The sequence below is a fragment of the Hyalella azteca genome, unplaced genomic scaffold (genome assembly GCF_000764305.2).
Source record: "Hyalella azteca isolate HAZT.00-mixed unplaced genomic scaffold, Hazt_2.0.2 contig9792, whole genome shotgun sequence".
NCBI classification, from domain to species: Eukaryota; Metazoa; Arthropoda; class Malacostraca; order Amphipoda; family Hyalellidae; genus Hyalella; species Hyalella azteca.
The window spans coordinates 87,716-100,544 of record NW_025939852.1 but is presented as its reverse complement, the minus strand read 5'-3'; the positions used below and the strand labels follow the sequence as shown (position 1 = coordinate 100,544).

At 36.3% G+C, this 12,829-nt stretch overlaps 2 protein-coding genes across 2 annotated transcripts in view; one reads left to right on the top strand and one right to left on the bottom strand.

The window, feature by feature from the left end:
* Positions 1–1,667: 1,667 nt before the first annotated feature.
* Positions 1,668–7,259, top strand: LOC108665585 (transmembrane protein 53). The gene is made up of 7 exons (XM_018152358.2): positions 1,668–2,071; positions 2,282–2,380; positions 2,674–2,828; positions 3,242–3,376; positions 3,626–3,786; positions 4,212–4,366; positions 4,989–7,259. The coding sequence occupies exons 1-7, from the start codon at positions 1,875–1,877 to the stop codon at positions 5,098–5,100; spliced, it is 1,014 nt and encodes a 337-aa protein (XP_018007847.1). The 5' UTR covers positions 1,668–1,874; the 3' UTR covers positions 5,101–7,259.
* A 514-nt stretch (positions 7,260–7,773) lies between these two features.
* Positions 7,774–12,829, bottom strand: part of LOC108665586 (CD82 antigen-like) — a 20,444-nt gene continuing 15,388 nt past the window's right edge. The window contains exons 4-7 of the mRNA XM_018152360.2: positions 9,849–9,923; positions 9,263–9,331; positions 8,463–8,585; positions 7,774–8,040 (exon numbers count right to left, since the gene is read on the bottom strand). Of these exons, the coding sequence (XP_018007849.1) occupies positions 7,837–8,040; positions 8,463–8,585; positions 9,263–9,331; positions 9,849–9,923 (471 nt within the window). The 3' untranslated portion in view covers positions 7,774–7,836. The remainder of the gene's footprint in view (positions 8,041–8,462; positions 8,586–9,262; positions 9,332–9,848; positions 9,924–12,829) is intronic.

The window sequence follows — 12,829 nt, the reverse complement described above, 5'->3', positions numbered from 1 at the left end:
TACAAAAAATCGTCGCGACTGCGCAATAAGCATGTTAAAGCATATATTAACTTTCATAATTATTGGTTACGAATTGAGGGAATAAAACGTGGCTAAAGGCAGAGCTGGTATAGGGCAGGTTCAGGGCCGGGCTGGCCCACGCTGTAACCCACGCTAACGCCCACGCGCTTTTGTCCGACCGGTCTGTTTCCTACAGGATCGATTTAAACATTTATGACCAAACACTGTTTTTCCCAACAATAATATGCTAATCGAATGCAACAGAGCAGAATTTATGTTCTCATATTAATTTCATTGCCTGATACCATATAATCATAAACTCCACTCTGAAAAAAAAATAATTGATTATTGCTTTCTATTTTATTTACTTTTCGCGTTAACGAAATTAACGAAATTTCTAAAAATGTATGATCGATTCCTATAGTGGTGACAATTTTGTTTACTTGCGTCTGAACGCCGTTTTCAATGTTTACATGTCGCCGTTGTCATGGCAACCGAGGTGGATCAGTGGGACTGTGGGACTCAAGATGTACTGCTAAGACAGCTTAGTGACATTTACTATGTTGGCTCATTTTTCATGCACCTACCATGCTTCGCACCATCGCAAGTTACTATAAATTAGCATGTTGCTGAACATGGAGCATGTCCAAATGTTTCTAGACTGAGACTCTGAGTACAAGTACATTGTATCTATCGGCCTTTTTTATTTTATTGCTGTGGTCTCTATGCTTGACAGCTTGAGATAGTATAGTTGAGAGTTCAGCCTCGTGCCTTGAGGCCATTGTCTTGCCGGAGCTAGTTGGGGACTTGGCACTTAGTTTTCCAACCAACTACTTAGAGTTAAAAGAATTAGGCTGGTACAAGGCTCCTGGTGCATTAGCTGCTGATGATTAGCACTGGAATAATCTGGGATGTTGAAAGAAATTCACCAAGAATTACAGGCAGAAAATCGAAACTATAATTTCATTTCATAGGGATTTTTGATAAAAAATATATTATTTCAATAGAAGAGTCAGAGTTCTGTGAAAAGCTAAGTAATTTATATTTTATAATATTCTAGGGTCTAGGCAAGGTAGCCTGGTACTGGTAGCCTGGTAGGCAATGTCCCTTGCCCCGTGCCCACAGAACAGTTTATTTTGACCTGTCATGACAGTCATGGTTGCCATTTTTTATTGTATAATTATAAAGAATTTTAAAATAAATAACCAATATTCCATATTGGCATTTCTGGAAGTTTCAAGTCAACTGCCAAGTGCCAGTGCAAGAATAAATCTACAGTACAGACAAATTTATAACTTCAATTTTGTAGTATGGCATAAATTTGTATAAAATTTTAATTTGTAATCTTGTCAGTTTGTCACTATTATAATTTGATGTTACAAAGTGAAATTTGTTATAAATGTCACAAATTAAATCACTGTAAATATAATCTTTATCTAAAAGCAAAAGAATGGTGTTTTCAATATTCCTTGAGTTGCCAACTTGCCATTGCACTAATGTTACCACTTTTAATGAATCATGGAAATATTATATTTTATAGAGTGAACTAAACTATAACTATTTGAATCCTATAAATCTAAACTTCTGGTTTAACAATTAATGTCTGCCTTTCATTGGTGAGTTACAACTTACAAGTTAAGTGCAGCATCTGACTATCTTTGACAATTTAAGTGCAGAATCTAACTTTCTTTGTGGTAAAAACTCGCGGGTCATTGATGGTATTAGAAATAGAGCAGTATTAGGGCTTCTTGTATCATAATTTGTCTAAGTAGCCATCTGAATGATAATAAAAATGTATGTTTCTTACAGGCTAACATAATAGTCATTTATACTGTGATTATACTAGTTTACAGTTTAATGTGTAAAAATAAGAAATGGATGATGATTTAGAGTATTTAATCACATTCCCTACACCAAGACCCTACATTGATGATCTGAATAGAAAGTTTTCCCCTGAGGATGCAGTGCCAACTAAATCAGTTCCTCATTCTATCAAGGAAAGAGATGTTTCAATCCAGTTTTCATCCTGTACGTCTGAGAATGATGATTTGGACCTTTCTGATCTGCTCCCGTATGTTCCAGTAGTCCTAATTTGATACCTATAGGATTTCAATAATTTTATCTTATCCACTGTAGCATTTGAAAAATTTCGAGATGTACTGTGTATGTATACCATACTCTTTAATAGTAGGTACATTCTTACTATTGATTTGTGATTGTTTCCCAACTGCTTTATCCATGCTAAATAGATAAAAATTTATTGCTTTCATTGAATGTGCAGAGGTGGTGTCAACAAACAACCTGTGATTCTAATGCTAGGATGGTTTGGAGCTCAAGATGAATACCTTGCTAAATATGCTAGCCTCTATACAGCTAGAGGGTGAGTGCATCAATATTGTTACTCTGTATTATTATTATTATTATTATTATTATTATATTATTATTATTATATTATTATTATATTATTATTATATTATTATTATTATTGCTCCATTCCTATTGCTGTGCAATATTAAGATGGTTGTTTATATTGAGTATATATACATTCATGACACTTAATTCACTTTTATTTTAAGTGTACATACTATGATCCAGTAAGATTTAATTACATTCCTCTAAGTAAATCGTTATAGCATAAATAAATTAAAAGTTTTTCTGATTATTACTGGGCAGGTGCATATGCCTTCGCTACACTGCACCACCGTGTTGCCAATTTTTCCTGTGCCCCGGCTCATACATGGAGCCCATTGCTGAAAAACTCATCGCAGTTTTGAAGGAAATGGACCTTCACACTCACCCTCTAATTTGTCATATATTTAGTAATCATGGTAATAGACAGGCCTTGCTATGACATTGCACAACTGTTTTCAAACCAGTTTTTAAAATTATATATTGGCCCTAATTTCTTGTAGTTTATTATTATCTGACAGAGATATTATACTACAGTGAAGTCTTTTCCATTTGATTTGAAGTATTTCTAGAGATCCATGTTTCAATCTTATGATTCCAATATAATTTTTCTATGTTGCTTGTTAATTTAATGAAAAAATGTTTCATATTTTTCAAAAAATTTTCAAATTAATTAATTCACATTTATTCACAAGGGGAATTGAAGGAATTTGAAAATGCTATTCACCTTGCATTAAATATTCTTCTTTAATGGGTCTCCAATAATTCATATCTTGGAAAAGAACCAAAATCAGCTGTTTCTTAATATTAAAAGTAAAAATTTTCCAAACAGGGGCCACATTATACTATTTCTTCAGCAAAGTGCTGGACATTTCCAACTCTGAGGCAGAAGAAGAAAAGAAGCCAGCAATTAACCTCATTGGATGTGTTTTCGACAGCTGCCCTGCCCCACGGAGGGTGTGGTCGGGTAAGTAAATTTGAAATTCTTACTAACTTTGACTAACATCAATGGTACTTGAGTTGTCACTGCACTAAGTTTATCAGCATAATGGACTTGCGTTACCGTTATCTCCAAGAATAATCTTGATGTTTGCGTTTGTATATACCCTCTGATAGTATGCATTATACATAATAAGGCTATATAATACTTGTAAGAGGTAGTTATATTATATAATAAAAGATATAAAAAAATTATATTATATACCTCGTCTTGCAGGAACATGCGCCGTGTACCACGCGGTGAGGGGTCCGGTGTGGCTGCGTATCTTGGCGGCGGTGGGCGCGTGGGTTGTGTTCCTCGGGTGGGGCGCCGCCAGGAGGGTCTGGGCCCTCTGTACCAGGGCCCCGTCCCATTGTCTCCCCTGGGCCCTAGTCCAGGTGGGATTGGGGCGCTGGCCACGCCATGAGGGGCGCTGGCTTAACGTTTCATAAAAATTTGACGTTTTCTGTACAAAATCTAATCATAATCAACGTAGTTCCATTAAAATCATCATTTTTTCTATACAATAATCTCGCTACGTTATTTCTACGTCATTTGCTTCGATTGCAAGAATTTTATTGCAGCTCAATATTTTTCCTAAGGTTGTGTTGACATTTTTTTGCCACAGCAACTCTGGCGTGGCTTCCTTTAATAACGTTAAGGCTGTCATTTAGATGATAGCAACTGGCGTATATTCCTAATAATAATAATGGTAATAAATAACATAACATTGCGGCTGTTATTGCATCTGTAATTATAATAATTATAATTATAGTATAGTATAGTAAGAATAACAATGTCATAACATTATTATTATCAACAGGAGCCCCGGCGAGTGCCTCAGCTCTTTCTGTACTCCGACGCTGACTCACTTATCAGGGCTGATGACGTCACGCGCTTCTGGCAGCACAGGAAGAAGCTCGGCGTGCCGGTCTACACCAAGCGCTGGCCGCACTCTGCTCATGTCCAGCATTATAGGTGAGAGTATTGCCCCTGCATACCGGTGCTAGGAGAAATGAACGAGACTTTGTCCGAACTCTTTATGCTCTGAGATTTTGTCCAAACTCTTTACACTCTGAAATTTTTTTAAATATCACTCTGCCCTTGTCTAGCATTGAAGGTGGGAATATAACCCCTCCACCCTCAGAGAAGTGCATGAGACTTCGTTCAAATGATGGTGCCATATGATCCCGTCAATTTATTGAGGGCATCAGACTTAATATGGCGATTATTCGTACAATCTCATGGTGAATTCTGGACTGTGCCGCTCAGGCCACACTGGTGCGCTGTCTTAAAATCCCCTCCCATGCCAAGAAAAAAACAAAGTTTTATCATAAACAAATGACTTCCCATTAAAAAAATAGCAGTTGAAACGATTAAAAACAGAGCCTCACAAAATGCTTACAAAAAACCAGAGCCCCTACAAAAAATTTACGAAAAACCGGAGCCTCACCATATGCAAATGACTTCCCTTTTTTCATTTTTCCTCTACAAATATAATTTTCTGTACTCGGATTTTTCTTTAAACATTACTATCTTATAACTGTTACTTTATTATTTTGATAAACTATCGATTTATTTATATTATATTTATTTTCAGGCAGTATCCTGAGGAATATTCGCGCACGGTGTTTCGTTTCGTGTGCGAGTGTCTGGCTCCGAGCACCGCGTCCTGCTCGACTCCTGCGCTACGAAGCCAATTACTCTCTTAACCCTTAAGGCTTTAACCGTTTGTCTGCACGAAGGAAAAAGGGTTGTCCTTAGCCCTTTCTTTACATAGAGAGCAAAGGGTTTGTTTCTATCACTTTACCCCAAAGGAAAGGGTTCGTCTTCAACCCTTTCTTTTCACTGACGGCATAGGGTTTGTCAATGATTTTCGGACCTACTGACTTGGTAACGAAAGGATTCAACAAAGGATTAACCTTTTGTGTACGGATGCATTACCCGTCCTCAATGCTATTCGTGCCTAAAAGCCATGGTAACGAGAGTTACCCTCATTAGACATATGTTAAGCTGAGCTATTCACTAAAATAGACTAGAATGCAGGAGCGGATCTTTCGTGTGCCTTCTTATAGTATAGATTTGTCGGAAATAATCGTATTCATTTTACAATATTAAATTCATAATAACTGTTCTTTTTTAGTCAATGGAAGTACGGCAATACATTTTATCTATAATGAAAATAGGTCTAAAGCCAATCAACATTTAAAAATTCTAAAGAAAACTACTACTAATTAGGTTTAGACACCTTTACCCATATGGTCTAAACAGTGCTGCACTTTTTGCTGGTGTGGGTCATTCTGATCCAGTTTGGTTCGGCAGATTGGCGTATCAGTGCTACGTTCGCTCTCCCCGTTCGTGCTGTTAGTAAGAAAGTGTGTCGCTATTTGGACAATATGACCCTTTAATTTTTCTGAGTTTGAAGTTCGTCTTGAAGCCTTGAATTAGTACCGTTATTACCAGCGTTGAATTTTTAATCCCTCATGTCCTTCGACTTCGTTGTATTTTATTATTATATAATTTTTTGCCCTTTGTATTATATATTATTTGGGTTAAATAATGTTCTGTTGCCACGACGAAGCTTTGCGGAATGAGAGTTTAATTCAATAAACAAAATATATTGTATTGTAAATTCATTAAACATACAAACTTCTGTAAATATTAAAGTGTGTGAATTATTAATTTTAAAATATCAGAGCAATGGATGAATTCTTCAATTGTATTTTGTTTAGTGAGTATTATGTAATACAATTAAATATTACTAATTCATCCTCATTTGTAACGTTAACAAATAATACTGTTATTAACTGATCATTTACGTTTGAAAATCATAATCTTAACCGGAACGACGATTATTCTTATAAATTTAATTATTATTAATGTCGAGTAAGTATTCGAATGCTTATACACAGAGGCTATCCAAGCGCGTATTCACAATACCTACCGTACATGAATAGTTAACCGTATGGATATTTAGGTCCTAAAATTTATTAATTTAATATATATATTTAGGTCCTAAACCGGGTCCTAAAATTTTATGATATTCTGAACAAAAATACCGTTTCAGACACGACACAAAAATATAATTCACTATATAAAAAATAAAATAACGTCACACAACAAAAATTTTTCAGGTTATAGCGAGTCTTATCGGAGAATTAGTTCTGGTTAGAACTTATTTCCCTGTAAATACGCGTAATTATACATAACCAACATTCTTCATTACACATCTAATCAAATGTATGAAGTACACTATTAAACATAAAAAAGAATGTGCTATCGTTGAGTATCACTTGAGTACGTTGTTAACAAGTGCAACAAATGGCTTTGCTTCTCATCATTGAATGCTCAAAAATCTTGCAATTTACAACCATTTCCCGAGATTTTGTTTAACTGGTGTAAATTTCACATTTTTGGTCCCTTATCTTAATTAATTAAATAAAAGTCAGATCAACATCAAAGTCGTAGCAATTCTGTGGTGTAAGTATAATTTTTACAAATTTATTTAAATTCACTTAAGAGCATTACGAAGGAATCGGTAAATTGATATTTTTGCCATAGCACCACTGGACAATGATTTAACAGTTCATGACCAAAGGCAGGATGAAAAAATTATCATTGAACATGGAAAAATAGAAAACTGCTTCTGAATTTCATGGCTTACGTCCAAAAATGTATTAATTATAGCAGATTAGGTGAAGAAAGTGGTACATATTTTTTATGGAGACGCTGACGTGAGAAAAACAACTCTGCCTTATTGAATTATAACTTAATTGTAGAATTAACCTTATTTAAAAATAGGAGGTACTATATTCAAGATTTCATCAATTTTTTGGCAAGTTGCACCAGAACTCTAGACGTCGTACTCCTTACAAAACATCACACGTGCCAGCAATTTTTTAATTCAACCTTATGTCATTTTTTTAGCATGACCGTGAAGGCGACGATGACACTGTAGGTAACAACGTACGGTATGCAATTCGAGACACTGAAGAACATAGCAAAAAATGAGTCAGGCTGACCCATAACTACCATGAGTCATGATTAATGATGATAATGATGATTCTCCCGATGATTGCAATAAATCAAGTACTTAGGTTAGCCCCGTAAATCAGACTATAATTTCAAAATATCAACAAACAAGGTACGCTGGAAAAAAGTGCGTGCTTTGGGACAGGCTAACATTCGTTGGCGTTCGAAATTTGAATTATTTTACATGTCAGCTTCTAATTTGTATATCAACCGAAAAATTGAATAAGTTGAATAACATTAAATGTCAGTAAGAAAAAAGACGTGCCCCTGAAAAAAGAAACTCGATCACGGGAAATAATTGATATATGCAGAAATAATGGAAATATTATTTATTCCATTTTTCCTCACTCTCGCGTGAAAATGAAAATTGGAAAAAACTTCAAGACTTTTTAAATACAATTTTAAGACTTTAAGCCTCATAATGAATAGGCATAATTGAGTGGGTACGGGTCATTGAAGGTCTTGAGTGAAGGTGTACGTGTTTTATCCTTCAGTTTGTTGATGATGTGGAGACATAATATAGCGCTCATGAGCTGTAGTCCTCCTAGGCCTGCCAGCAGTGAGCACCACACCGCTCTGTTGGTCGTGAACCACTGCTGCAGTAGTGGCCCGCACCCTGACTGTGGTGCATGACAAGGAGCATGATGTTAATGTAGTGAACTTAATCATGCATATGTTCATGTCTATCAATACTACACTTATATATATATATACCCATACCACGCCTATAACAACCCATACCACACCTATGACCACCCATACCACGCCTATAACAACCCATATCACGCCTATGACCACCCATACCACGCCTATAACAACCCATATCACGCCTATGACCACCCATACCACACCTATGACCACCCATACCACGCCTATAACAACCCATACCACGCCTATGACCACCCATATCACGCCTATAACCACCCATACCACGCCTATGACCACCCATACCACGCCTATGACCACCCATACCACGCCTATGACCACCCATACCACGCCTAAAACCACCCATACCACGCCTATGACCCCAGTGAGCACCCACCTGCTTGAGAGTGAGGGGCGCCACGCTGATGTCATCACCCTCGACGCTCTCGTAGCACGAGTCGTCGATGGGGTAACTCGTGTACGCGAACTCGCGTGGTCCGTAGAAGCCGCAGCAATTCAACTGAAAAAATTAGATTAGCGTAAAAATAAACGCAATGTAACGTAAAAAACGTAGAAATTAACCTAGCGAAACGTAAACTAGCGTAAAAATAAACGATGAGTAACGTAAATTTACATAAAAAGTAACGTAAATTAATGTAGACATTAGCGTAACGTGACGTAAATTAACGTAACGCAAATAACCTAATTAACATATATATATATATATGCATAAATTGACTCACAAATGGACGAAAGACTAGTAGTTACAGCACCAAAATTATTTTTAGAAATATTATCATATAAACCATCAATTATTCGTATTATTATATTCATTTACAATTAAAAATAAATGAACAACCTGGAAAAAACAGTAAATTTTGTAAAAACTGAATGAATTGCGAGAATGTTTATGTGAAATATAATTACTTCTTAATTAATAAATGCGTCATCGCACTTAACAAATGCGTCGACCGTGAACCATGAGTTAGGGTTCACGGTCCGCACACACAGAAAATTAAAGCGTCAAATTGTCCAAATAATGACACACTTTCTGCAAGTATCACTGATACTCCCCTTGGTCCAAACTGTATCAGGATGACCCACACATTAGCAAATAATGCACCGCCAATAAAGTACAGAGTTTCACTCATTTCTTTGAGTGCAAGGAAGGAAGATGAGTCACTGCACGGTACTCACGGTGCCCTGTACGATGTTCCTGGTACCTTGGTTCACCTCAGCCCAGCCGTTCACGAGGATGTCTTCCATCTGCAATACGGTAATTACTTTAAGTTATATATATTCTTGTACAGGGGATTTGTAATAGTTTGCAGTAGATTTTTCAATGCGTCCAAGACATTTGTTGTGCAATACGGTAATTACTTTCAGTTATATATATTCTTGCACAGTGATTTGTAATAGTTTGTAGTACATGAGATTCCAAGACATTTGTCGATACTCGATGCTTTCTTGTGCGGTAAATATATAATACGGCCCGTATTATATTCAATGAAACCACTGTTCTTTTGGAAATACACTAAAATATTATATACGACTAGAATATACAGACAGCGGTATATATCTATATATAATTAATATATAAAATGTAAAAATAGCGAACCAATCAAAATCAGCATTTCAAACAATTAAACTGCACGAAAAAACTTCAACTGCACGGCCGAATACCGTACGAAATGGGTTTACGTGCATTAAATGATGCGTAAATTCTATTCTATTAAATAATAAATAAATGAGACATATTAATACGGGTAATTAATTACAGTACCTTGGTGCCGAGGATGTTCAGTGCGACGATGCCGGCGACTTCGACGAGGATAGCCACAGCCAGCGACACGAAGTACTGGAGAAAAAAATACGGCTCAATTAAACGGATAAAAATACGGCTCAATTAAACGGATAGAAATACGGCTCAAGTAAACGGCTAGACATATGGCTCAATTAAACGGATAGTCACACGGCTCAATTAAATGGATAAAATACGGCTCAAGTAAACGGCTAGACATACGGCTCAATTAAACGGATAGACATACGGCTCAATTAAATGGATAAAATACGGCTCAAGTAAAAGGCTAGACATACGGCTCAATTAAACGGATAGACATACGGCTCAATTAAACGGATAGAAATACGGCGTAATGAAACAGCTAAAAATACGGCTCGAATACATGGCTAAAAATACGTTGGAGTGTACGTGTGAAAATTTGCTGACCAAAAAAAGGCTCAATTAAACGGCTAAAAATACGGCTCAATTAAACGGCCAAAAATACGGCTCAATTAAACGGCCAAAAATACGGCTCAATTAAATGGCTAAAACTATGTTGGAGTGTACGCGTGAAAATTTACTGAACAAGAAAAAGCTCAATTAAATGGCTTAAAATACGGTTAATATGAAGGCGAAAGCGGGGCTAAATGCAAAAGCGGAGAAAATGGATTCATAGAAATGAAAAAACTACAGCTGAATGAAAATGTAAAGAATATGAATGAGAAGAAATGAGTACAAATGATGAAAAATGCAAAAATGCGGGTAAATTGAGGGACAAAAATACGGTTGAATGAAGAGGTGAAAATACCGCTGAATGTAAAGGCATTATATATAATACGGCTAAATGTAGAGGCATAAATACGACTAAATTTAAAGGCATTAACACGGCTAAATATAAAGGCATATATATGACTAAATTTAAAGACATAAATATGGCTAGATAAAATGGCACAAATACGGCTGAATGGAAGGGTGCAGGTGAAAAATAACGCAAAATAGTCTTGATCGAATTAGTAGTAATACCAACAAAAAACAATATAACAAAAAATGGCTGCATGTTCAAAAGCAAATGTAAGCATCAGTCACTAATAAAGATATATTCTCACTATTTAATGATGTCACTAAAGAATGACTAACACTAATTATTTCACTATTAATGAAATTATTTAAGTAACAATCAGCTGAGTGACATGATGCAGAACTTTTTCTACGAGGACGTAAGGAGAGACTATCACTTAAAAAAATAACTGCGTTACATTGTGAAAATAGCGACCCACGTTCTTACGAAATGCATGAGCTATAGGGGCGGACGTAACACTGTTACGCCCATTTGCCGAGCCAAACTGCGTCAGGATGACTCACAAAGGGACAAGAAGTGCATCGCTATTTGAAACGAGTCTCGCTCATTTCTCTGAGTGAGGTTATTCACAACAACTGCAACCTAAATTCTCGGCAATGTTTGCTAAGAGAGAAAAGGAGCCCTGAATTATTCATCAATTTTCGAAGACCGCAAGCTTAATTCAGAGAAATACGTGAGACATTGTACGAATGGCGATGCAGTGCATACGTTTGTGTGGGTTATCCTGACTCACTTTGGCTCCGTAAAGAGGCATAACAGTAAAAGGCTCGCTGCTCTTACTGTAGGTAAGAAAGTGTGTAACTTTTTGGGCATTACGTATTACTTTGTAGAGGTAATAGATTTATTCATACTTCTGATAGTACAAGTGTAGACAAGATTTGTATGTAGGACATGCTATGTTGTATGTAGACTTGTATGTAGGACATGCTATGTTGTATGTAGACTTGTATGTAGGATCTTGTATGTAGGATATGCTATGTTGTATGTAGAGTTGTATGTAGGAGATGCTATGTTGTATGTAGAGTTGTATGAAGGATATGCTATGTTGTATGTAGACTTGTATGTAGGATGCGCTATGTTGTTTACGTACATGTTGTATGTGAGCATAAAAGTTTCATGTTTACCGTATGTTGCAGGTCGGATTAATTTGCCCGGGCATTTCAGGTTCTGACAACAACGTGACTTGCAGATCTGATTTCTGCTTATGAACGACATAAGCTATTTTGTTTCGCTTATTGAAATAATATACAGCGAATGTGTTCCAGATAATTTATTGTATTGTTATTATTGTTAGAGTCATTTCTGAAGACTTGCAAATTCATTAATATTTTCTTATTGCATGAATATATTGTTTCGCTTATGAATTAATAGAATTAATTACATTAATTCAATTAATTAAATAATTTAATTAATTGATTAATTTAATTCATTGATACATTAATTGTTCACTTGATACGAATGGCATTAAAGAAAAGTTTCCAGTTAAAACTGGCCAAAAAGTAAAAATGATTTGCCAATATTCTTATACATAGAATACTTATCATAAATATATATACATATAGTACTTATACTTAGGTAAAGAACGGTTTGGCAATATTCTTATAACCTCCTGTATATGAGGTAGTGTAACAGGACTCAGTTATATAACTTGTAAATGTGCATTATTGTATAATTTCACTGCATAATTTAAAACCAGCGTTACATGATGCTTGTAACGTTACATGCTAAGCTCTTTGTACCAAAGTAACGCTGCGTCACGCTGTACGAACATATGCTCTATCCTCTGAATTTGATTATCCATTCAATAGAACAAAGAAAAATAGATTTTGGTCATATTTTCAGCGGCCGACCATACGACGCCCATAAATTCCTTTTATTTACAGCTCAGAAATGCCCGGGGTCAAAAGTATGCTTAGTCATGCCGTGGCATGTGCTGCGTATGTGGCACGCATGTGTGGCATGTGCTGCGTATGTGGCACGCATGAGTGGCATGTGCTGCGTATGTGGCACGCATGTGTGGCATGTGCTGCGTATGTGGCACGCATGTGTGGCATGTGCTGCGTATGTGGCACGCATGTGTGGCATGTGCTGCGTATGTGGCACGCATGTGTGGCATGTGCTGCGT

Bases quoted from the DNA above. Each gene is read 5' to 3' on its own strand.
- LOC108665585 (XM_018152358.2), top strand. From the start codon at position 1,875: ATGGATGATGATTTAGAGTATTTAATCACATTCCCTACACCAAGACCC. The intron at 3,787-4,211 runs GTGGGATTGGGG...TATTATCAACAG, and splicing joins TCCCCTGGGCCCTAGTCCAG to GAGCCCCGGCGAGTGCCTCA. The intron at 4,367-4,988 runs GTGAGAGTATTG...ATTTATTTTCAG, and splicing joins GCTCATGTCCAGCATTATAG to GCAGTATCCTGAGGAATATT.